The sequence below is a fragment of the Poromitra crassiceps genome (genome assembly GCF_964638095.1).
Source record: "Poromitra crassiceps genome assembly, chromosome: 9".
NCBI lineage: Eukaryota > Metazoa > Chordata > Actinopteri > Beryciformes > Melamphaidae > Poromitra > Poromitra crassiceps.
Window position 1 is genome coordinate 44945977 of NC_139630.1, and position 25615 is coordinate 44971591.

General features: G+C 43.8%; 1 protein-coding gene across 1 annotated transcript; it reads left to right on the forward strand.

The window, feature by feature from the left end:
* Positions 1–5471: 5471 nt before the first annotated feature.
* On the forward strand, positions 5472–25574 carry capn3b (calpain 3b). The gene is made up of 21 exons (XM_083643803.1): positions 5472–5785; positions 8865–8934; positions 10011–10129; positions 12753–12886; positions 13472–13640; positions 14212–14295; positions 14386–14477; positions 15053–15130; positions 15825–15985; positions 16693–16862; positions 17816–17827; positions 18300–18508; positions 19373–19409; positions 21543–21620; positions 21742–21799; positions 22504–22568; positions 22786–22854; positions 22981–23059; positions 23504–23620; positions 25012–25070; positions 25174–25574. The coding sequence occupies exons 1-21, from the start codon at positions 5492–5494 to the stop codon at positions 25198–25200; spliced, it is 2181 nt and encodes a 726-aa protein (XP_083499929.1). The 5' UTR covers positions 5472–5491; the 3' UTR covers positions 25201–25574.
* The last annotated feature ends 41 nt before the right edge of the window (positions 25575–25615 follow it).

Genomic DNA, 25615 nt, shown 5'->3' on the forward strand with positions numbered 1-25615 from the left:
GCGCTTTATTCTAGAATTGAGCGTGCAAAGCTTGGTTCATCGCCTTCAGTCTCCACCCTAGAATTGAGATGGTGTAGTGCATGAAAATTGTAGTCTTGTTAAAATGTCAACATTGATTCCTAAGTACCACATTAACATTGAAACCGTATAATTTTCAGTTTCAACGTTAGTCATGTAACGTTGGCTGTAGTTTTCACTATTCTGTGTTAAATGTTTCAACGTTGAAGTTCGGTCACGTGCCAGCTGGTTCTACAAAGTTTTGTGATGTTATGTGAATCTGTTTGGAAGTTGGGCACCTTTTTGTGATTGGCCACAGCCATTACCACGCCCCCTTTTGTCTAGTAGGTGTGGAAAGTTAATCAGTTCGTCCGTTTTGTGGTGTTACGTGAATCCATTTGCAAGTTGGCTCCTGGTCTAGGTCAACCTGCATTTTCCAGGACCAAAACGAATATTATTTCAAGGCATATTTTTTTATTCATTTTGTGAATGCAATATCAGGGATCTCGCCCTTCAACATGGTGAGCATATCTGCAGCTCTGTTGAAATCCCACTTTATGGTTTCTTCACGCAGTTGATCACTCTGATATGAATCATTGAGGCATGCATTATTCCACTGCACCAAGCTCTTGACTGGTAGCTGTGACACCATTTGGATGGGTGTTCCATTGATGTGGAATCTGTGATCCGTGTTTCCCTTTGCTGATGGATATACTTCTGGATTTTTGGGTTTGAGCTTCATACCTGCCCACATTACATTGGAGTCCAGTTTTTCCAGCAGTCTCAGTGCATGCGATGGTTTTGGTCAGGGTGTCCATGTCGTGCATGTAGGTACTTGTAGGCGTTCCTTTCCTACAACCCATCTGCAGGCGCAGATGATCAATTCCATTGCCATGGTGAAGGCTAAACGGGAGATGGTACACCCTGCCATTATTCTTAGTGCCAAATAATGCCATGATGGCATGGACATTTTCTTGGAAATCTTGGAAACATCTTTGAAATAGATCTTGGAAATAGTTTCACCCCAGCACCACCTCTTCACTCTCCTGCTGATTGGCATACAGTACAGGAGTCTGAAATGACGTCAAGGTTCAAAGACAGCTTCTACCCCCAGGCCATAAGCCACTGCCTCAGCTTCCTCGATCTCGCCAAACTCTCATCAAACTGATGCTCTGGTTGAGGAATGAGTGCATGTCTGGAGGTATCTTCATGTCTTTGGGCATCTGTGTTTGTTGATTTCAGGTGGTCTTCAAGATCCCTCTGTGGAATTTTGAGTGACCGGCTCTTTTCCTTTGTGAAGTGTTCCCAGATGTTCCTTTAGATCTAGATCTGCTTGCAGGATGTTGATACCCACACTCTCTTCCAGTGATGCTTATGACCCTTTTCTCCTTCACGAGACAGCAGCCTGGTGGTTGGTGTGGCTACAAAGCCTCTGCAGGCGACCTCGATTGTGAACTTGTGTTCCCCAGCCCTGTTGTACTGTCTCTGGCAATATGTCAGAGTACTTCAGCCTTTACCCACTGCATCTTCCCATGGTAGTTTCACAATATACAGAACTGTGCTTCAGATCAGGTCTGGCCTGAGATTGATTGTGATGATCTTAAGCAGAAAGCATAGCTTCTGGTTTAGGTCAACTTGCATTTCTCAGTCCCGAAACAAATATTATTTAACAGATGGCATAATTTATTTATTCATTTTGTGAATGCAACATCAGGGATCTCACCCTTCAACTTGGTAAACATATCTGCAGCTCTGTTGAAATCCCATCCGTTGTCCTGTAGACACTTTAGGGACCACTCCAGGTTCATGCCAGATTTCAGGGAGAAGTCTGAGACCACGTCAAAGCCTATGGTTGGGGGGAGATCCAGGCCATCCAGTCTGAGAAGCTGGGGAAACCTCTCCCGCACAGCGCTGATATAAGAGGCCTGGTCCTTGAACAGGTCACACAGTGGGTTCCCGACCAGCCACAGCTCCACCAGATCCAGGCCTTTCACCTTGTCCAGCTCCTGGTCTGACGTCAGCTTATTGTGGGACAGGTTGAGGGTCTTCAGATTGGGTGTCTTGGTGAGCAAACGTTTGTCCAATTTGTGAATGCAGTTGTTGCTCAAGTTCAAGTGCAGCAGTTCTTGAATGTTATCTTTAATGATCGTGAACACAGCCTTCATGCTCGTCTTGCTATTCAGGATTACTTCAATGTTCTGGTATGCCAGGTCCTTGTCTGTGTGGATGCTGTTCAGGTCAAGTGCTTGTTGGGAGCTGTCAAAGCGCGTTGCTATGCATCGCTCAAGGTGCGGCAGGTGTTCAGGCTTCAGGTCGGGTGGGAGGGAGGGCGGAGGTCTGGTGGTGTGGACATGTACTGCCAACTTACCACCGTCTAAGTATTTGATCTTGTGGGAACATTTGCCCAGAGCATTGGCGGCAATGGCATCATTCACATAAAAACGGGCCCGGTCACCGTCAACATGAAAATGTTCAGGTGTGTAGGGTACTGAGCAGATGCCCTGGAGAGCTGTCAATAACCAGTTCTTGTCACATTTCCTTCCATGTGGTATGGTTACTTTGTACCAGCCTGATCTGCTTTCCCCTCGTCCACTGTTTCCTCCACCTCGTTGGTCTCTTCTCCAACGGCCCCCTCGCCAGTCTCTGTCAACACGGACCCGCCCATCCCATCTCTGATTGGCCCTTCCGTAGTGGTTGAATCTGCGCTTGGAGCCGCTCTCCTGGAAGCCCTCAGTGCCCCAGAAATCCCCAGGCTGGCCTGTGGGCTGGAGGTCCCTTTTCCACCACCGACCCCTGTGGGAGCAGTCAGAGTTACTAGAAGAAAGCGCCCTTCGAGCAATTCTAACTTCTCTCCTTTTCTCCATAACTCACACTTGACCCTTCCTGGGATTATACTCTCACCACTTATGTAGCCTCAACCCGGAAAGATTTATGACATCACTGATGACATCACAATTGCTCGAGTGACATCACTGATGACATTGCTCAATTGACATGGAGTTGCCCGAGGTCCGACCTCTGCAGGGAAGGATTTATGACATCACTGATGATGTCACAATTTCTATGTCTGTCATAATGACTGATGAAATCACTTATGTATAGATGGTGAGCTCACCAGTGATGTCACTTGAGCTGCACTCTGCAAACCAACAACCAACAGAGTAACTTATAGAGCTGCTGCCCAGCTATGCTAGAACATAAACAGAAATACAATCAAAATAGATGCAAACAGATAAAAGCCCAGACAAAACAAGGCTGCTTGTTTACATTTCCAAAAATGGAAGAAAAAAAACATCAGAAAATGACCCCAAACAGCATCCAAGTGTTCTGGAACCAAACAATTGCATTGTAGCCCAAACGTCTAATATTCACCTCATTACCTCTACTCCTAGATTGTGCACACTTGTCCTGCAGTGTGTCACAGCAAGCAGATGTTGCCTTCAAAGGCTGGAGCAGAACGCACTTGAACCTGCAATCTATGGTCAGGTTCCAAACCTCTCAGCGCTCCCTTCGCTCCTCCGCCAGTGCAGGTCGCCTCGCCCCTCCTTCGCTACGGGGGCTCAAAAGTCGCTCATCCCGATCTCGACTCTTCTCGTCCCTGGCACCTCAATGGTGAAAAGAGCTTCCACCTTCGGTCAGGACAGCTGAATCACTGCCGATCTTTCGGAAAAGACTAAAGACACACCTTTTCAGGCTCCATCTGGGCCCTTCTTGATCTAACTTCGTTCTCTCTCTTAAAAAAAAAATAAAAAAAAATAACCTAAACTTGTACCACTAACCTAAACTTGTACCACTGTTCCTTCAGAAGTTGTAGTTATCATAGACTGTGCTCCATAGTTGATTGCTCTATTGCTGACAAAAATGTGTTATTGTAAGTCGCTTTGGATAAAAGCGTTAGCCTAGGTAAACCCAGCCCTCACGTGACCTGCTCTCTCAGTTCCCAGTCACCTTGTGACTGTAAGCAGGGTGAGCCTGAGAGCAGGTCACTGGGGGCTGGGTTTACCCAGGCTATAAAAGCGTCTGCCAAATGACGTAATGTAATGTAATGTAATGTAATGTAACCCAAAAGTGGTAAGTACAAATGAGAAAGTTAAAGGCTTTACCGATTATCAACCCACTTTGTATCATTATAATCTCGGTAATAAAGCACATGGTCAGTGTTTTACCTTCTCTCTGTGTTTTCCTCACAGAGAAAAACACTCCCTTTCTCTGCCTGTGTCGGTGTAGATCTAGCTCGCTTCAGAAATGGGTAGGCATTTGATTGGCTGTGTCGGGCACGTGGTGGGATTAACGTGGTCAAAATGGCCGACCGCTTTAGATTAGCTAACAAGCTAACGCTAAGGTACTGATATTATCAGGCATGATAGACATTACAAATATGAATTTGGGTTTGGGTTAGGGTTAGACCCATGGATTAGACCCTGTTGTTGACCCCGAGCCGAGCACTTCCGGGAGGGCAAGCCGAAACCGTAACCCGAGTAGAATCCGTACCTACACCTGCAGAAACTCTGCCCCTGCCAGCTGCAAGTCATTAAGGCTCGTTAAGGCTCTCAATGTGATTCTCCATGGATGTGCGCATACTTAAAAAATTCAAATAAACAATAACAGCCGCCCTTGAAGCAGATTCCGCGTCTCGAGCAGAACTTCCGCAGTTCCGTCGTGACGCGTTGTGACGTAAAATGCATCACAACGGGGCATTTTTGCCACAGGATGAAATGGGAGCTCTCTGTGAGGAAAACAAAGAGAGAAAGGTAAACACTACCCATGTGTTTATATTGCCAAGATTACAATGATTCAAAGTGGGTTGATAATCGGTAAAACCATCCTTTTAGCTTGCTTGCTATGTATCATATTGACATACAAACGTTATCACCAATGTTTCAGCTGATATGAGGGTGAGCATGTGATGACACATCTTTGGGTGAGCCATTCCTTTAAATAAATGTGGGTATCACAGTACATATAGGGCACATGTTATTGGACCCATGGCCATATTGCATTCTATAGAGTTGCATGTCTTTTCTAGACTTCTTATGATCCATATACCAAGAGTTTTTATGAAGTGTTTTTAACCTAATGTTAATACCCTCAAACCTTGTCACAGGCAATAATCATTCACATCTATTGAATGTATGGAAGAGATTTTGGATAATCCCGTGTGCCCTGGAAATGTTGGGTGAGGGCCAGGGACTCTCTTTGAGAGGCCTCCTCCCCTCCCGTAAAGAGGCCTATATTTAGGTCTAGCACCAGTGACTGTGAGAGTGCTGCTGTCACAGTTTGCTTGGTGATTGTGCAGGAGCACCGACAGTGTTTCCAACAAATTAAGGAACCGAGAGAGTGACAGGGAAAGGGGTCAGAAAGCAGAGGCCTACAGGAAGTTTCTTTGGGCTGTTTTGCAAGTTCATTCTGCAAATCAGGAAGAACTCGGCAGTTTCTTTTGAGCTGACCCTCTGAGGCAGGCATGTCGTATACATGGGACAGAAGTCCGGCCAGGATGGCCTTCATGGAACATACTCAGGTGAAAACGGTCGTATCGGACACGGAAGCGTCACTCGGGCCGGACGATTTGTTCGACTCCACTGCCGGCGGGAGCAACTCTATCTACACTGCAATTCTGAGCCGAAACGAGACCGTCAAGGATGCCAAGCGTCTCAAGACATTTCTGGAACTGCGGGACAAATATGTGAGCAAGAAGGTGCTGTTTGAAGATCCTCTGTTCCCCGCGAACGACTCCTCGCTCTTCTACAGCAGCAAATTCCCCATGAAGCTTGAATGGAAGCGTCCGTCGGTGAGTGCCACTGAGGGACAGGGTAACCGTCTCTGGAATCCAACCCATATTTTGTCATCGTGCCTTAAGCCAAGCTGACACTACACTTAATATGAAAGCGGTTCTCTAGACTCTTCCCTAAAAGCCCTGTGCGTCTCATCACTTCCTCCAGAGCAGAGGAGGGCAGTGAAGCTGACTGATATGGCCACATGTTTGCGCGTGCATAGCTCTGGGTTATCACCTTCTAGAATCACAGACAGCTGACTCTCACGCAGGTGGGCACTTGCTGCTGCCAGTGCTGGGAAACATAGTGATGACTCAGTGTTAGATTTAGGACATCATAGTTCTCTGATACACATGCTTCCCAGGGTGTCTGGTAGAGTTCCAGTACTCTGTCTTGGACAACGAATGGTTCCGATTTATAGCCTTGATCAATGTCTTAGAAACTTCTTACTGCTCTTATAGGAAGGGATTTCTAACCCACTTTGTATATCATTATAATCTCTGTAATATAAAGCAGATGGACAGTGCTTACCTTGTCTATATATATACCTTGTCTATATTTTTCTGCATCGAGTAATCTACGTTTGATTGCCTGCAGAAACTCCACTCCCGCTAGCTGGTATGGGTCATTAACACTCGTTAGGGCTCTCGATTCTCCGTGGATGTGCGCATACAGAGAAAATAAAAAGAAACAATAACAGCCGCCTTCGAAGCCACCCTCGAGCAACATCTGTTCACTTCCTGTACAGAATGATGCGTTTTGCATCATTCTGGACGCGGAAGTGCTGGAATAAACTGCGGAGCTCTCGGTGCAGGAAAACATGAAGACAGACTGTCAGACACAAACACATCAGATCATGGTCAGTGCACACAGACTTAGAGAGACAGACTGACAGACACAAACACATCAGATCATGGTCAGTGCACACAGACTTAGAGAGACAGACTGACAGACACAAACACATATCAGATCATGGTCAGTGCACACAGACTTAGAGAGACAGACTGACAGACACAAACACATATCAGATCATGGTCAGTGCACACAGACTTCGAGAGACAGACTGACAGACACAAACACATATCAGATCATGGTCAGTGCACACAGACTTAGAGAGACAGACTGACAGACACAACACATATCAGATCATGGTCAGTGCACACAGACTTAGAGAGACAGACTGACAGACACAACACATATCAGATCATGGTCAGTGCACACAGACTTAGAGAGACAGACTGACAGACACAAACACATACATGTATCAGATCATGGTCAGTGCACACAGACTTAGAGAGACAGACTGACAGACACAAACACATATCAGATCATGGTCAGTGCACACAGACTTAGAGAGACAGACCGACAGACATAAACACACATATCAGATCATGGTCAGTGCACACAGACTTAGAGAGACAGACTGACAGACATAAACACACATATCAGATCATGGTCAGTGCACACAGACTTAGAGAGACAGACTGACAGACACACACAGACACATATCAGATCATAGTCACAGTGCACAGTATAGTTGGAGGATGAATGATAAGTTGCAGCCATGGCTGCAGCCAAGCCTATGGACAAGCAACCATGCTGCCATGACAGAGACGTGCAGTTATGAGGTGAGGGCATCTCTGCATTCAGCAGAACATTATCACTTGTACAGAGGTCTCAGGGGCCGTGACCTCTAACAGCTGGCTCTTCATATATAGCTAATGGGGCTTCACGGGCCCGACTCCCAAGCATTCTTCCACCCAGCCAAAGAAGTGAATCTGGCTCGCAGGGTCACGTCCTCGCCATGTCAATCATCTCAAGTGTAGATTTGTAAATACAGTACAATTGCTGGTGAGTTCTGAAGTACCTACTGTGGAAAATAGGCGGGACTTACCAAAACGTTCAAGTGGCATTTCATGCCTGACTGTCGAAAGTGTAGGCGTGATGAACAACTCTATTAGCAATAAGATCCATTAAAGAGGGAAGGAGCAGGTTTTAATTCTGTTAAAACCATTAAAACAGCTGTGAATAGACTTAATATAGTGCACAGAAAAGTCCATAGACAAGCATCTGTATGTTTTAAGATTTGAGATTAAATACATATATTTCATTTGGACTAAGAGTTACCTAATTCATCTTTGTTTAGTTGTATAGCCCTAATTCACAAGTATGTCTCAGAGGGCTTTACATGGAATATGTCTAGCTAAGCACTATCAATAAACAGCAACAGGATTGAACAATCTTATATTAGAGAGAGAGAGGGAGCGAGAGGGGGGAGGGGGGAGAAGGGGAGCGAGAGAAGGGATAGAACAGGGAGGAGGGAGGAGGGAGGGGGAGAAGAGAGAGAGCAGGACAGGGTATATACTGTGGCTGGGCGATATGGTTGAAGGAACTTAATATCACAGTAATCACAGGGATCATTCGATACAATGTATATCACTAAGTCACATTTAGTAATCCAATTGTCATATTATCATAATATTATTTTACCTGGCAATTGTCATATCATCACGATATGATACCACTGAAATACAACAGATACATAGTACTGAACTATCACCCAGCCCTATAGGGCATACAGCTGTTACTCATTTCGCTCAGCCACTCCGCACAGCACCACCGCCACGCTGCTTTGAATGATGGCAATAATATGGTAGCTAGATCAGCTGATATTTCACAACATGCACAGTAATGCCCCCTAATACAGCGATTCCCAACCTTTTCCCACTCATAGCCCACTTGAAAATCTCTAAATGTCCACGGCCAAATAATGCATCCTCAGAGCACTTTCTAATGTAATGCTAAAAGGAGCTGTCCATCAGCACCACACAGAAATGAGAAACTAAAAGTGAGGGGCTGTCTGCAATAGGATAATTAACAAATAATTGATTACAAATTACAATATCATTCAACAATGGAGAAATGCATTCTCATACAAAAATAATAATAATAATAATAATAATAATAAAATCATGCAGATTGTAATGTTTTGCAAATGACCTTGCGGCCCACTTGCAATACCTTCGCAGCCCACCAGCGGGTCCTGACCCACAGGTTGGGAATGGCTACCCTAACACTTTCTGTTTTCTATAACAGGAAATTTGTGAAAACCCCGAGTTCATCATCGGTGGAGCCAAGAGGACAGACATCTGCCAAGGACAACTGGGTAATATTGAAATGTTCCTTCCTTCCTTTGAATACATATCGGATCGGATAAGTCAAGCACCACCGCCAATGAGATGTAACTCTCTTAAGCTGTAAAGCTTGGAAGTGTCTTAGCTGTGCATAAGCAATAATTAACATTTAGATTATTATCAGGGATCATTCACATTGTCACAATGTCACATGCACTTCCTACCATTATGGCATTTTACAATACACACAGCCCCATTGGCTGTGTTTGTCATTTGATGGGAGCAAGTGGGCAATATCAGTTTGTTTACATTTTTGTCTCACTGATGATTTCACAATGTCTATGACATTATCAGTGATGTCATCAGTGACACCATTATTGAGCAAAATCATCTTATGACATCACTGATGATGTCATTGGTACTGATGATGTCATAGGCATTGTGACATCATCAGTGATGTGAAGTTGAACAATTGTGCGCATGCCAATAGACGAAGCCATGCAGCAGCCAAGCTGTGGGCGGCGAGCCCGCACAGCAGCCGAGACTAGGGTTTCGGCCCTAGGCTTTCCAAGATGGCCGTGTGGTGATGGAACAGAATACTATGACTGGGAAAGGAGGTCTCCTCTCTTTATAGCTGGAGATTATTCCTCTGAATACAATTCTATGATCAAAATAAATAAATATATAATAGTGTGCGTGCGTGCGTGCGTGCGTGCGTGTGTGCATGCGTGCATTTGTGTGTGTGCGCGTGCGTGCCAGTAACTCTGTCACAAACTTATTTTGAGCTGGTTTAGTTTGAGAGCCACAGGGCAGCTGAGGACAAACCGAAGCAATCCCGTTCAGTTGGCTGACAGGGCAAGAATGGATCACAGCCTAGAGCCAAGGCATGCGTGGTGGAAGCCAAGCTCGTCGCTCACAGCCAGGACATGCACAGGACATGCACACTGTTGGGATGAACATGATCAACATGAGAATGAGCCTGTTCCTAGAGATCTCACTATGGCTGAGGATTGGCACCTGCAGCGCAGCTTTAAGTGACAACTGCATTAGTTCATGAAGCGCTATCTCTGGATCAAGGCCTTTCATAGCTCCATGGCTCTGTTGACAGGTGACTGCTGGCTGCTGGCTGCCATCGCCTGCCTGACGCTGAATGAGAAGCTGCTGTACAGAGTGATTCCCGCCGACCAGAGCTTCACTGAGAACTACGCTGGCATCTTCCACTTCCAGGTGGAGCTGACCTCAATTCCCCCCGGACTACCTACCCTAAAGCCCATGACACACCCATATACATTCTTGTTGGCAGTTGTTGGAGAATGTGTGATTGGTGTGAATGGGCTAAACATAGACAAACAAGGATTGAACATGTTGAATCTGACCAAACATCTACAAACATCTACAAACTAGAACGAAACTAGAAGCTTGAAAATGGCATTGGAGAGGTCACAGTGACCTTGACCTTTGACCTTTGATAACCAAAATGGAATCAGTTCATCCTTGCGTCCAAGTCGATGTTTGAGCCAAATCAGAAGAAATTCTATCAAGCCGTTCTTGAGATATTGCGTTAACGAACTTGTGAATGGCGTTCATGAGGTCATAGTGACCTTGAAGTTTGACCGCCAAAATGTAATCAGTTCATCCTTGAGTCCAAGTCGATGGTTGAGACAAATTTGATGAAATTCCATCAAGGCATTCCTGAGATATCGCGTTAACAAGCTTGAAAATGGCGTTCGAGAGGTCACAGTGACCTTGACCTTTTACCACCAAAATCTAATCAGTTCATGCTTGAGTCCAAGTCGATGTTTGAGACCAATTTGATGAAATTCCGTCAAGGCATTCCTGAGATATCGCGTTAACAAGCTTGAAAATGGCGTCCGAGAGGTCACAGTAACCTTGACCTTTGATCACCAAAATCTAATCAGTTCATCCTTGAGTCCAAGTCGATGTTTGAGGCAAATTTGATGAAATTCCATCAAGGCATTCCTGAGATATCGCGTTAACAAGCTTGAAAATGGCGTTTGAGAGGTCACAGTTACCTTGACCTTTGACCTTTGACCACCAACATCTAATCAGTTCATCCTTGAGTCCAAGTCGATGTTTGAGGCAAATTTGATGAAATTCCGCCAAGGCATTCCTGAGATATCGCGTTAACAAGCTTGAAAATGGCGTTCGAGAGGTCACAGTGACCTTAACCTTTGACCTTTGACCACCAAAGTCTAATCAGTTCATCCTTGAGTCCAAGTCGATGTTTGAGGCAAATTTGATTAAATTCCGCCAAGGCATTCCTGAGATATCGTGTTAACAAGCTTGAAAATGGTGTTCGAGAGGTCACAGTGACCTTGACCTTTGACCACCAAAATCTAATCAGATCATCCTTAAGTCCAAGTCGATGTTTGAGGCAAATTTGATGAAATTCCGCCAAGGCATTCCTGAGATATCGTGTTAACAAGCTTGAAAATGGCGTTCGAGAGGTCACAGTGACCTTGACCTTTGACCTTTGACCACCAAAATGTAATCAGATCATCCTTGAGTCTAAGTGGATGTTTAAGGCAAATTTGATGAAATTCCGTCAAGGCGTTCCTCAGATATTGCGTTAACAAACCTCGGACAGACGGACGGACGGACGGACGGACGGACATACGTACGTACGTACGGACGGACAACCCGGATCCATAATGCCTCCGGCCTGGCTATCGCCGGCGGAGGCATAACAAGGACAGACCACCATGGCACACCAAACAAACATCTGTGTTTAATTGGTGTGCCATGGGCTGAACAGACACACACCTTAAAATGAATTCAGGGAACAACCAAAACAACCATTAAAATAAAACTTATTGATTAATACAAACTTGATTGACCAATACCTGGAAAAAAGGATGACTCCTATCCTAATCACCCATCCTTACCTGGCACACCACCCCCTGCCCTGTGACTCACCACTCTTTTTTTTTTTTTTTGATTGAGTTCTTTATTGATAATGAATACACAGTATATACAATATACATATATACATACACAGGCCCACCATTATCAAAAGGATAAAAACGCAATAAAGCTGGCAGCTTATTTCCATTGCGGTCCTCGTGATGACTGTTATAAAATGTGTACTGTTGTGTGTATGTCTGGATGTGTGTAAGTGTGTGATAGTGTGAGTGCCACAAGCACTTGTCAGAGTCTGAGGGTAATGCGTGGGTGTGCCTGCCACGCAGGGGGGAGAATGATATGGGAAAGTGGGGCACAGTGAATAACCAATAAAAATAAGCATAAAATAAGATAAAAGACAATTTGTGCTATTAATAAATAAACCCATCAAATCCTAATAAAAACATACTTTAAAAAAATAATCAAATAAAATAAATAAAATAAATAAAATACTGTAAGATCTAATAACATATGGGGTCGAGTGAGACACCGGCTCAGTTACTGGCTGGCCGACAACAGGTCGCCCCCCACCTCAGTCACCTTGGCTACCATCAAATCCATCCTACATGAACCTATACTGGACAATATTTTATAATATACTATAGCATTACATATCATTACCATACAATATTATATACTATATAATAATATAGATATAATATAATATATAATATAATAATATAATACCACAATATAACACAACACATTAAGTCCAGGTTCTATTTCTCCTGATCCAGTTCTTGACTTTACCTTTGAAGGAGGGATAGGGGCTGATTGTCTTAATCTCAGCTGGGAGACTGTTCCAGGCTACTGCCGCTGAATAAAGAAAGGAATTTTGGCCGATGCATCTTTTACATTTTACTGGGACCAAGTCTGTGGGGCTCCCTCCATGATGTGTTTGCATTCTGTTGTGTCTACCTGAACTCAGTTCTGGCGCTATGGTGAATGGATGGATGTGATTGTGGATGACCGCATCCCCACCATGAACAACCAGCTGGTGTTTACCAAGTCTCACCGAAACAACGAGTTCTGGAGTGCGCTCCTGGAAAAAGCCTACGCCAAGTGAGTGTGATTAATACAACTCACACAATCTATTAATATCCCGCGCAAAGTGGAGATGCACAACTCATCACATCCACCCCCATGTGCTGCTCTGAATTCATCCAACCGGCTTCATATTTCCTACCCCTCTCTGATTAACACACACTGAAAAAAATGTCATCGTAACAAGTCACTTAGTCTGGTATGGAAGCTTAAAATCTTGTTTTGAAGTGAAAACAAGTGAAAGAAATCTGCCAGGAATGAGATCATTTTGAGTTGAATTTGTCTCCAATGCAGTTTCAACTGTTTTGAGATTTATTTATTTTTTATTTGTTTGGCAATGTCTTGAAATAAGGAGGATCTACTAGCATCAAGATAATGTTACCTGATTCAAGGAAATCTGTCAAACAAGATGATTTACACTGGATTTAGACATTTTGCCTCATCGGCAGATTTGTTTGAACTTGTTTCAGGCAAAACAAGACTTTAACACTCACTACTGACTACTAGACCAAATGTATTTTTTACAGTGCAGTCTGCCTATCTGAGATCATTACTCCTGTCATAATCCCAGATATGTCTGCACTCTGTACATGTCTTTCTCAGGTTGCATGGCTCCTATGAGGCCCTAAAGGGGGGCAACACCCTGGAAGCAATGGAGGATTTCACGGGGGGCGTCACCGAGTTCTTCGATTTGTCAGAGCCGCCAGCAGATCTCTACAAGATCATGAGGAAGGCCCTGGAGAGAGGCTCTCTGATGGGCTGCTCCATCGATGTGAGCATGTAAAAGGCTTACTGTAGGCTTACTGAGTGTTTGCACACATGAAGACACAGAGACACAAAAAGAAATATAACCGAGTGTGCAAAGAAAGAAAGAAAAGCCACACCCCCTACCCACCCGTACGACTTTCCTATCCCTAGCTATGCCCCCTTTGCCCTAGTTCCACCCCTTCTTTCACCATGCTCCCTACCACCACCCTAAATGAGTGAGTGAGAGTGAGTATCCTGACTTTTGCGTCTTCTGACCCCGGCCCGGCATGCTGCAGCGCCGTGGGAAAAAGAGAAAAGGATGCACTGTAAAACTCTCCATCTTAACAAATTACTTTAAAATCATATTTTACCTTCAAATAAAGGCAGAAATCTGTGCGAGACAAGTTCATCAATTTCATTTCCCAATGCAAATCAAAACATTTGCAAGAATTGTCTCAAAAAGGGAGAAACTGAGATAGAGACAAATGCAATTTTGTCACCCCAGGGTGCTGATGTTTTCACAAGACACAAGAAGATTTTAACAATCAAAACTAGAACAAAACAACTGGTCTCTCTTTTGCTCCGATATCTCGCAGGTTCTTTCAGCCTTCGACATGGATAGTCGGACTGATCTGGGACTGGTCAGAGGCCACGCCTACTCCATCATTGCACTGGAGGAGGTAGGGTCAGATGAACCACTAGGTGCGGGTTTGCTATTCTTTGTATAAATGACAGATAATGTGCTTCATGCTACATGGTGTTGTTTTTAGTGTGACCAGAGGCCACAGGACACCAAGATTCGCCTGATTCGCATGCGCAATCCCTGGGGCTGGGTGCTATGGAAAGGACCTTGGAGTGTAAAGTAAGATTTGATCTGAGACTTTTGATAACATGCTGGGGTCAGATAATATTTGCATCTAATTCTGTTTCTCTCAAGTCAGCATTTTGAGAGCATCACATTCCTTAATGTGATGTACATCAGTATATTTCCTGTTGAAGCAGGATGTTGGGGCAGGACATAACACAGGGAGGGAGGGATCATTCAAAAGGGTAAAGCAATGGGATATCATTTAGGGAGAGAACGGCAGTTTTATTGGATGGGAAGGGCACAGGGGTGGGATAGTTCAAGAACATGATGTTTTATTGATTGTAATTTTTATGTTGCCTCGTGTTGCTTGGAGTGTAGAAAGATTGCACAGGTTTGCTACACCTGAAGTGTAGTGCGAAGAATAAAGTTAAGATGAGTATTGCCAACTACTGGTTTGTGACTGACAATTTTACCAACAGTGATTGTCCTCCTGATGGTCAGACATATTAAAACAAAAACAAATAAATATTTGTCAATGCTATCCAGGTGTGAGTGATAAGCAGCACTCCTAGCAGGCCATGCTGTGTTGTGTAGGCTATGTATCATTTTGTGAACTGACCTTCCCACAGTTCAGATGAATGGTCCACCCTGTCCGTCGCAGACAGGGACAACCTAAAGAAGCAGACTGTAGAAACAAGCGAGTTCTGGTGAGTAAAACCAATGTGACAATTCCATCATTTCTGACCTTCTATGAGTCCTTTCCATCTACATTGTCCCAGTTTCTCAAGTTTCATCCCCCCTCCCACAAGCTTCCTCTTCTCTCAGAATTATTTAGTTAGTTCTTGCAGGGCATGGAAGTCATAGGCCTACGCCCCAGCTGCAATCAGCTGACAGCCCGCTGATTGGATCAGCGTTTCTAATCATTCACCAATCACAGCCATTCTCACATCAAGGCGGCCTATTTAAATATGGCTCTCTTCTACACTGATCCTTGCTACATCAATGCAGCCACACACATCACTCCTGCTGCTGGCAAAGCTTTGCCTCCATCTTTCTAGCTCAGTCTGCATGTCTCAAAGGTTAAACCTGTATTAATGTCTTGCTTTGTGCTCACTCTTGTAAACCCATGGGAGGTATGCATTGCGCTCCCTTTTTAGCTTAGTGTGCTGCTTGCCAGGGAGCATCTAAAGAGCATCAGCGTCAAGCATAACTGTATTTCCATGTGTTGCAATAAATGGTTTAAGACTATGATGAGAGTGTTCCTGACTGAATAAAGAATTCTGAGATTAAAGTCAGAAGTCAGAATTCTAAGAAAAAGTCAGAATTCTGACTTTAAACTCAGAATTCAAAACTGAAATATCGTTTTCAAATATAACCCTCTCCGTACTTTTCCCCCGCCAGGATGTCCTTTGATGACTTCAAGAGGAACTTCACCAAGCTGGAGATCTGTAACCTGACCCCGGACCCCCTGCAGCGTGACGAGAGAAAGAGCTGGACCGTGGCTGTTAACGAGGGCCGCTGGGTCCGAGGCAGCTCCGCCGGGGGCTGCAGGAACTTCCCAGGTCCGACTCCGCGCTCCCTCTGTCAGCCTTACACACTACAGTCAACACATCCATGACTCCCTGCTCCCTCTGTCAGATTTACACACTACAGTCAACACATTCATAGTCCATATCAGTTTACCACTCTCCCCTGAAGCCATATGTCCGCTTGCACCCTGAGTATAAAAATAATACTGTTTTCATACAAACTGTTTTCTATGTTATGCACAAATTGTGAATCTGCTCTTTCCAATGCTCCACTGAAGCTGGGCAGTAGCTGCTTATATTGAATGAAGTAGCCCATGACAAATGAAAAACTCTAGTCTTGTGCATCATTTTATACACATTTCAGTGACGTATTTGCAGTGATGTACGATCATAATCCAATCAAAATGACACATTTTTAATTGTATATATTTTTATTATTAATAATTATTTTATTATATTTTCTACCATTATTATTAATATCATCATTATTATTATTATTATAATAATTCTTAATATTGTATATGTTTTTTAATGGTACTTTTTGCAAAAAATTCCACAAATATATAAAACAACTTTAAAATATCTTAAAATCTATGCTGTACCTTCTTGGTATCTTTAGAAATGGGATCTTAACTAGAATTTTAAACCTTGACAAGAATACAATTCTTATGGAAACTCTGAATAGTTTTTGGGGTATGAAAACTGTCAAGTTAAAAGATGAATACGCATGTTTTTTCCAGACACATTCTGGACGAACCCTCAGTACCGGCTGCGTCTGTACGAGGAGGATGACGACCCAGAGGACGAGCAGGTAGCCTGTACTGTGGTGGTGGCTCTGATGCAGAAGGGCCGCAGGAAGGAGCGCAGCAAGGGGGCCAAGCTCTTCACCATCGGCTTTGCCATCTACGAGGTACTGAACACATAACCAGAACACTGCTTTACAAGGTACTGAACACATGATAACCTGAACACTGCTTTACGAGGTACTGAACACATGATAACCTGAACACTGCTTTACGAGGTACTGAACACATGATAACCTGAACACTGCTTTACGAGGTACTGAACACATAACCAGAACACTGCTTTACGAGGTACTGAACACATGATAACCTGAACACTGCTTTACGAGGTACTGAACACATGATAACCTGAACACTGCTTTACGAGGTACTGAACACATAACCAGAACACTGCTTTACGAGGTACTGAACACATGATAACCTGAACACTGCTTTACGAGGTACTGAACACATAACCAGAACACTGCTTTACGAGGTACTGAACACATGATAACCTGAACACTGCTTTACGAGGTACTGAACACATAACCTGAACACTTCTTTACGAGGTACTGAACAACAACACATAACCTGGACACTGCTTTACGAGGTACTGAACACATAACCAGAACACTGCTTTACGAAGTACTGAACACATGATAACCTGAACACTGCTTTACGAGGTACTGAACAACACATAACCTGGACACTGCTTTACGAGGTACTGAACACATAACCAGAACACTGCTTTACGAAGTACTGAACACATACCCTGAACACTGCTTTACGAAGTACTGAACACATGATAACCTGAACACTGCTTTACGAGGTACTGAACACATAATAACCTGGACACTGCTTTACGAGGTACTGAACACATACCCTGAAAACTGCTTTACCAAGTACTGAACACATGATAACCTGAACACTGCTTTACGAGGTACTGAACACATAATAACCTGGACACTGCTTTACGAGGTACTGAACACATACCCTGAACACTGCTTTTCTCCAGCATGATTAAGCTCTCATTCATACAGTGGAGGTGACATCACATTTCATTTGTGCTTTGTCTCTGTAGGTGCCAAAGGAGGTAAAACACTCAATCTGGGGGAAGAACGTCACTTTGAGGAAGCTTTCCCACTTATGACCTGCATCTGTAGAGACTTTTGAGAGTGTGTGTATGTAGGTGTGTGTGTGTGTGTGCGTGTGTGTGTGTGTGTGTGTGTGTGTGTGTGTGTGTGTGTGTGTGTGTGCGCATGCGCGTGTACGTGCGGGCCGTAGAAGTCTTATCATATATATATATATATATATATATACCGGTATATATATACTGTATATATATATGCATCGATTAGTTTCTTGTATTTGTAAGATGTTACACGTTTCTAAATATCATAGGATAGAGTACAAATGTACCTTTGAATGATAGTATCTCCAGTGTGTTTAATTGCATTTTTATTTTAGAAAATGTAATTGTCAATATTGTCCATTTTCTACAGTCTAAAACATGTTCTGTCCTCACTTTTCGGCCCAGTATCAGTCTCGTCTCTGTTCCTCCTCAGTCGTACGGCTGCATTCAGCATCTGCAGAAGGACTTCTTCCTGTACACAGCCTCCCACGCCAAATGTAAAATGTTCGTCAACATGCGCGAGGTGTCGGAGCGCTTCCGCCTGCCCCCGGGGGAGTACGTCATCATCCCCTCCACCTTCCAGCAACATCAGGAGGGAGAGTTCATCCTCAGGGTCTTCTCTGAGAAGAGAAGCACCTCAGAGTAAGAGTTCATCCTCAGGGTCTTCTCTGAGAAGAGAAGCACCTCAGAGTAAGAGCGAGGGCCGGGTTATTTGGGGGATTGCCTGTCAGTCAAATGGATGCAGAATGTAGCGAGGCGGGAAATAGAAAGTCGGTTTCAGTATATATATATATATATATATATATATATAATAATAATAATGCATTTATTTTATATAGCGCTTTTCAAGACTCAAAGACGCTTAACAGTAAAACAAGAAACAAGCAACAAGCAACAGGCAGCAGACACAGGCAACAGATACAGGCAACAGGCAACAGATACAGGGGACAGGTACAGATAACAGTGACAGTTCAGGGCAAGGTTGTATGGAGAAGCAGAGGAGGGGAAGAGAACAGGAGGGAGGGGCAGGTGGGGGGGCGGAGGGTGATTGTTTGGAGGAGGTGGTCAGGGGTAGGGGAGGTTGTAAGCTTGGGAGAACAGATAGGTTTTAAGTCGGGTTTTGAAAGTGGGGAGTGAGGGAGAGTCTCGGACAGTCTGGGGGAGGGAGTTCCAAAGTCGGGGTGCGGCGCGGGAGAAAGCACGGTCACCAAAGGTTTTGAGTCTGGATGGGGGGACGGTGAGGGTGGCAGTAGAAGAGGATCGGAGTGTACGTGAGGGGCGATGGGGGATGAGGAGGTCAGTCAGGTAAGGGGGGGCTAGGCTGTATATATATATATATATATATATATATATATAAGCTGCCTATGAACAATTGTAAAATAATGCCACCTTAATAGATGTATTAAATCTAAAGGGGTATTTGGCTGAAAAATTTCTGAAAAGGGGTACATTCATAAAGATAGTTTGAGAAGCACTGTTCTAATGTAATATCTGTTTTCCTCTCAGGGAAGTGGAGACCACAATCGGGTCTGAGCAGCCGCAGGTTTGTAACCATATCCATACGAATGCACAATATGATCCAAATATATCACAATGATTCGGACAGATATTGCAGTTGGGATATGACTTACCACTGATGTCCAACCTCCTCACATTATTCAGTAATTGACTATACTAAAAATGTATTTGCTTTGCAATATAGGTAACATGCAATGTCACACTGCAATATCAATATGAATATGATATATTGTGAATCCCAATTGTGTAGCCTACATTTCCCATCCACCCAAAATCACCCACCTCTCCTGTCCCCATGTGTCTGTTCTTCTATTAACTGTTTCCCCCATAAGCGTCAATAACACACCAGAAAACTGAAGTCTTTTCCTCCATTTCATCTCATCTCATCTCATCTCATCCTTCTATCTGTATACCCTTCTCCTCCTCCTTCCTGATTTCCTGACCATCAGCAAGACAACATAAAGAAAGCCAAGGTAATGGCTGGATGTGGGGATCATCCTGCCATATTCTGCTTTCCCCATCCTCGCTTCATATCTTATGCCAGGTTTTAACTACTGTACTTACTATCGATATGCACTGATTTCAACTATGCCTCATGTGAATCAATTAACTATCTTCTTCTTTTCCCTTTCCTCTGTACTGTGTTTGTCTTTCTCTCCAATCATAATCCTCCCAACCCCGCTCTGCCCTCAACCACCACTACCTTTACCCACATATTGCCCCATCTCTGCCCTTACCTGCCACTACCTTTACCCACATATTGCCCTTCTCCAGCCCATTGTATTTGTGTCGGACAGAGCGCGTGCCAACAAGGAAATCGAGCACAGCGGCATTAGAGGGGAAAAGAAGAAATCAAAGGTAGCTTATTTGGGAGGAGAGCAAAGTGTGTAGTCTAGGCATTGACTGTTTGGCAGTCAGACCTAGACAGTGCATCTACATAACCATTAGCTCAATGTGACCTTTGACCTGCTGTAACTCCTGTCGAGACCGACAGCGCTGAAATTCAACCTTGCCCGGGTGACATCATCTCATATGTCATTACTGGGAATAAAAGAGCCCAGCTGAAGTAGGCTACAATCAAGGGCCAACTGATCTCAAGTGGTCCAGCTGCACCTGTTTTCTCACCAGGCCTCAGTGTTTACATGCTTGGCTGTAATACCCGCTCCAGTTTATTTCTCATATGCTGCCCTCCTCTGGTAGGATGAAGAAATGCATTCATTTCCATCTCTCATGTGGTTGGAGATATACGTAGATGATATACAGCATGTCAGAGGCCAAATATGTCTGAACAAAACCTTTCCTTGCCGTTTTAACTGTTAGTTTTGTCAAAGATTGGGTTTGGAAATTAGGAGTTTTGTCCACTATTTGGAGAAAGTGTCACTTGAGTCTTATAAAAACATAGACCAGATTAAAACTGTGGCTCTTTTAGAAAACTTTAAGGCCTTGTTTGACAAAATTTGAACATTTTTACAACATTTGGAATGATAAGCTTTTGATGATGCACTTTTCAAACTGCATATAGTATTCTGGGACAGGATATTTCAAAAGGCAGAGTTTTCCCTGCACAGATGTTTTAGCCTTATAAATTACAACATGCCACTAAATTGAGGTGAGTGAGTGAGTGAGTGACTGAGATTACTTTATTCTTTGATTTTGGGTTGCAAGAAAAAGCTGACAATGACTGATATATTTGAGTCCAGGACAATCCTGACTGCTTAACTCAAATCAACCATTTTTACTGTATCAGTTTAGAGAATTTCAAAGTTAAAGTCCCACATTTGTGCCTTGAAATGGCCTCCTTTCTGAAACAGGAGGTGCTGTAAAAACACATGGCTCCATAGGTTCCGACAGTGACTGATATGGTTGTATTCAGGATAAGCCTGACTACACACTAACCCCAAATCAAGCATTTTACGGCATAATTTTAGATAATTTTGCACTGAAATGACTTTAAGTCTGACAGTCGGCATTCTTAAAAAACACAACACATTGCTCGAAAAGGTCAGTCTTTACGGGGATCATCTGTAGTCACCCTCCAAACGCCCATTCTGAGCCAGGAGAAACCATCAAAAGTTTACAAGTAAACATCCAGTGGACGATTTCCTCTGTTTCTAAGCCCTCTGATTTACTGCTGTTTTCTCTCTCATCTCTCCATCAGCCAAAAGTACCCGAACCTGTGGAGGAGACCGAGGAGGACAAACAGTTTAGAGCCATTTACAAGCAGATTGCTGGGGAGGTGAGTGCTGACTACACTGGGAAGAATAGAATACTGGGAAGTGCAGGTTGTTGCTGACACCGGAGGGTTACAGTATATTTGAGCTCCTGTTCAGTGATCTGTTGTTTTCTCCCTACATCAGGACATGCAGATCTGTGCCAATGAACTCAAGGTGGTCATGAAGAGGGTACTTGACAAACGTGAGTAGGCCTACACCGAAAATATCATTGCCTTTTTGCACTTTCCTCTACTGCCGAGTGGTCATGTATGTCAAGCTGTGCTTTTCAATGACAAAGAAATGTTGCGCTCTTGACTCAAGGCTTACCAAGGAGTGAGGCCAGCATGACAGTCCAATAAAATCAGGAAAAGTTACAAAAAACTGAGGAGGCTCTCTGGGTGCTAAGAAATGAACATAGTGAACTAAAAAGTGATAAAGTGAGAACAAAAAGGTGAACGCACAACCATCCATCGCTTTCTTTTTTCCCGTTGGCTTTAAATAGGCAACCAGCCTTCAGCAGTAACCAATAGGGATGAGGCTGCCAGGAGGAAACAATCAATCATCAGTCATATTGTGGTCTGAGGCCTACAAGGAAAGTCACAAACGCCCATACAAACATAATCATATAAACAATCATGATAAAAGATACAGTAGATCAACCATTATTTATAGGGACCCCTGGAAGAATATCTGCTGCAATTATGCTGTAGCTAATGGGGATCCAAATCAACTTGAAATTTGAAACTAAGAAGTAAGTTACGATATACATACAGGACATAGTCCATTAAAAAAAATCCTTGTAGGCTCAGGCCACGTATGACTGATGTCATATGTGTCTGAGGACCGAAACGTTTTGTGTCAGCGTGCGGCCCTTTTTCTGATTTTATGAGCTGTGCTTTTCCACAGATAATCAGATCAAGACAGAGGGCTTCAGCCTGGAGACGTGTCGGAGTATGATCGCTTTGATGGACGTATCCTTTTGAGGATGAGAGTGGGGAGCAGACAAACAAACAGCTACCTCTCATACCTGTGGTGTAAGGTTGGACATACATATAAACATCTTAGGTATTCTTGACCACAGCATCTTATGAGTGTAAGATTAAGCTCCATTTTCCTAGATCCCAGACACACTTAAAAAATGCCTTTACCAGCAATGCTATGTAATTCCATTAACTGAACCCTCCTCAGACTGACGGGACAGGAAAGCTGAATCTGCAGGAGTTCAAACACTTGTGGACTAAGATCAAAGAGTGGCAGGTAGGACTGCATTTTTCCAGCTGAATTCCCAGCCATATTCAAACAGACCTACAAGTTCTCATTTGACCACCCATCTCCTCCTCTGCTGTGTTTGACCACCCATCTCCTCATCTGCTGTGTTCGCAGTTGATCTTCAAACGTTTCGATCACGACAAATCGTGCTCCATCAGTAGTTTTGAGATGAGGAATGCTGTGAATGAAGCAGGTGAAAAAAAAGAGGCTTTCCTAGAGCGTATTTAATGGTTTTGCACCTTAGGCTATTCACCTTATGTTCCAACACAGGGGTCAGCCAGTTACTTCCTATTGTGTTTACACTTCCTGTGACAGTACAGTACTAGTGAGCAGGTAAAACAGACAATGTTTTGACCAGGAAGTCATAACTCAACTGGGTCAAGTGGGCGGGGCTACATAAGGTGAATACACGGACAGTAGTTGCCCAGTATCTCTCAGATGTGCAATTCACAACACAGCTGGTTAATTTCCATGCATTCCCACCAGCTTTTTGAGATTTTTTATTTCCAGTTTTACAGATCTGGAAAATGTCCAAATCATTTACTGTGTTCTACCTGTGTGAGAATCCAGTAATCATGACAGACTGTGGCTGAGATTGAAGCTAATCTGTGCCTCATCCTCTCCACACCTACTGTAGGGTTTCATCTCAACAACCAGTTGTACGACATCATAGCCATGCGCTACGCGGACGAACACCTCAACATCGATTTCGACAGCTTCATCTGCTGCTTTGTGAGGCTAGAGGGCATGTTCAGTAAGTAGGCTACAGAACACACTGGGGTTTGATGTCCAGTAAGTAGGCTACAGAACACACTGGGGTTTGATGTCCAGTAAGTAGGCTACAGAACACACTGGGGTTTGTTCACTATGTTCAGTAAGTAGGCTACAGAACACACTGGGGGTTGTTCAGTAAGTAGGCTACAGAACACACTGGGGGTTGTTCAGTAAGTAGGCTACAGAACACACTGGGGGTTGTTCAGTAAGTAGGCTTCAGAACACACTGGGGGTTGTTCAGTAAGTAGGCTACATAACACACTGGGGGTTGTTCAGTAAGTAGGCTACAGAACACACTGGGGTTTGATGTCCAGTAAGTAGGCTACAGAACACACTGGGGTTGTTCAGTAAGTAGGCTACAGAACACACTGGGGGTTGTTCAGTAAGTACGCTACAGAACACACTGGGGTTTGATGTCCAGTAAGTAGGCTACAGAACACACTGGGGTTTGATGTCCAGTAAGTAGGCTACAGAACACACTGGGGGTTGTTCAGTAAGTAGGCAGGCTACAGAACACACTGGGGGTTGTTCAGTAAGTAGGCAGGCTACAGAACACACTGGGGGTTGTTCAGTAAGTAGGCTACAGAACACACTGGGGGGTGTTCAGTAAGTAGGCTACAGAACACACTGGGGGTTGTTCAGTAAGTAGGCAGGCTACAGAACACACTGGGGGTTGTTCAGTAAGTAGGCTACAGAACACACTGGGGGTTGTTCAGTAAGTAGGCTACAGAACACACTGGGGGTTGTTCAGTAAGTAGGCAGGCTACAGAACACACTGGGGGTTGTTTAGTAAGTAGGCTACAGAACACACTGGGGCTTGTTCAGTAAGTAGGCTACAGAACACACTGGGGGTTGTTCAGTAAGTAGGCAGGCTACAGAACACACTGGGTGTTTAGTAAGTAGGCTACAGAACACACTGGGGCTTGTTCAGTAAGTAGGCTACAGAACACACTGGGGGTTGTTCAGTAAGTAGGCTACAGAACACACTGGGGTTTTGCATTGCCAATAAAACAGGAATATGGTTTTCATGTTGGTCTCACTTCGGCAAGTAGGCCCAAACATTTTGGTATGGCACAAAGCTTCATGGATGGGATGGGTCTAAAGTAATACTGTATATATAGTATAGGTCACTGAAACGGGTATGTAATCAAGAAGCTTGGTAATTTGCCTTTAGACGAGCCACTTTTCCTACAGATACACTTGGATATGAATTACTTCAGTTCAAAGTAATACTTTTACACCATTTGTGACATTTCGGATGACCAGATTTGCCTTGTAGGCATGACTTTTCACAGCCTGGCCCTATTGTATGAGTTGGAGGTGAATATAAGAGATGGGTGAATGCAGTCTGATGTGTTGGGTCTGTTGCAGGAGCATTCAGTGCCTTTGACAAGGATGGAGATGGCATAATCAAGCTTAACGTCCTGGAGGTAGGCCAGTTCTACCCTTTTCTGCTCTACGTTTCATCAAATGTAATGTTTCACTATCAAAGCCTTTACTCAGCTTCGTGTTTGTCTTTTGCTCTGTTTGCAGTGGCTCCAGTTGACCATGTATTCTTAGGTCAATGTACACAGCCAGTGACCATGACATCTACTCTGTTTTCAACTCATCTCCAGATAGCCACCCACGTTTCTTTGTCCAAGAGCTTCATTTAAGAACATTTCTTAATGCACAAATGTTTTGATTACAACAAAATCCAAGCCAAAGTTGTGATTTATAGTACTGTTATCTTGATCTGTGATATCTCAAGCTAATTTCCGTCGTTTCTCTCAAGTTAATTTAATGACTGATAACCTAACAATAAGCGAAGGCAGGCTAACGTGGCGCTGAGATTTGTGTTTCAGGACTGATGAGGTTTGATATGTTGTGATAAAAAACGTACTTAGTATTGCATTCATCTTTCAGAATCATCAATGTCAACAAATGCCTGAATATGAGCCCTGAGTGAATGTTTGACAAATCTAAGGGGGAATAC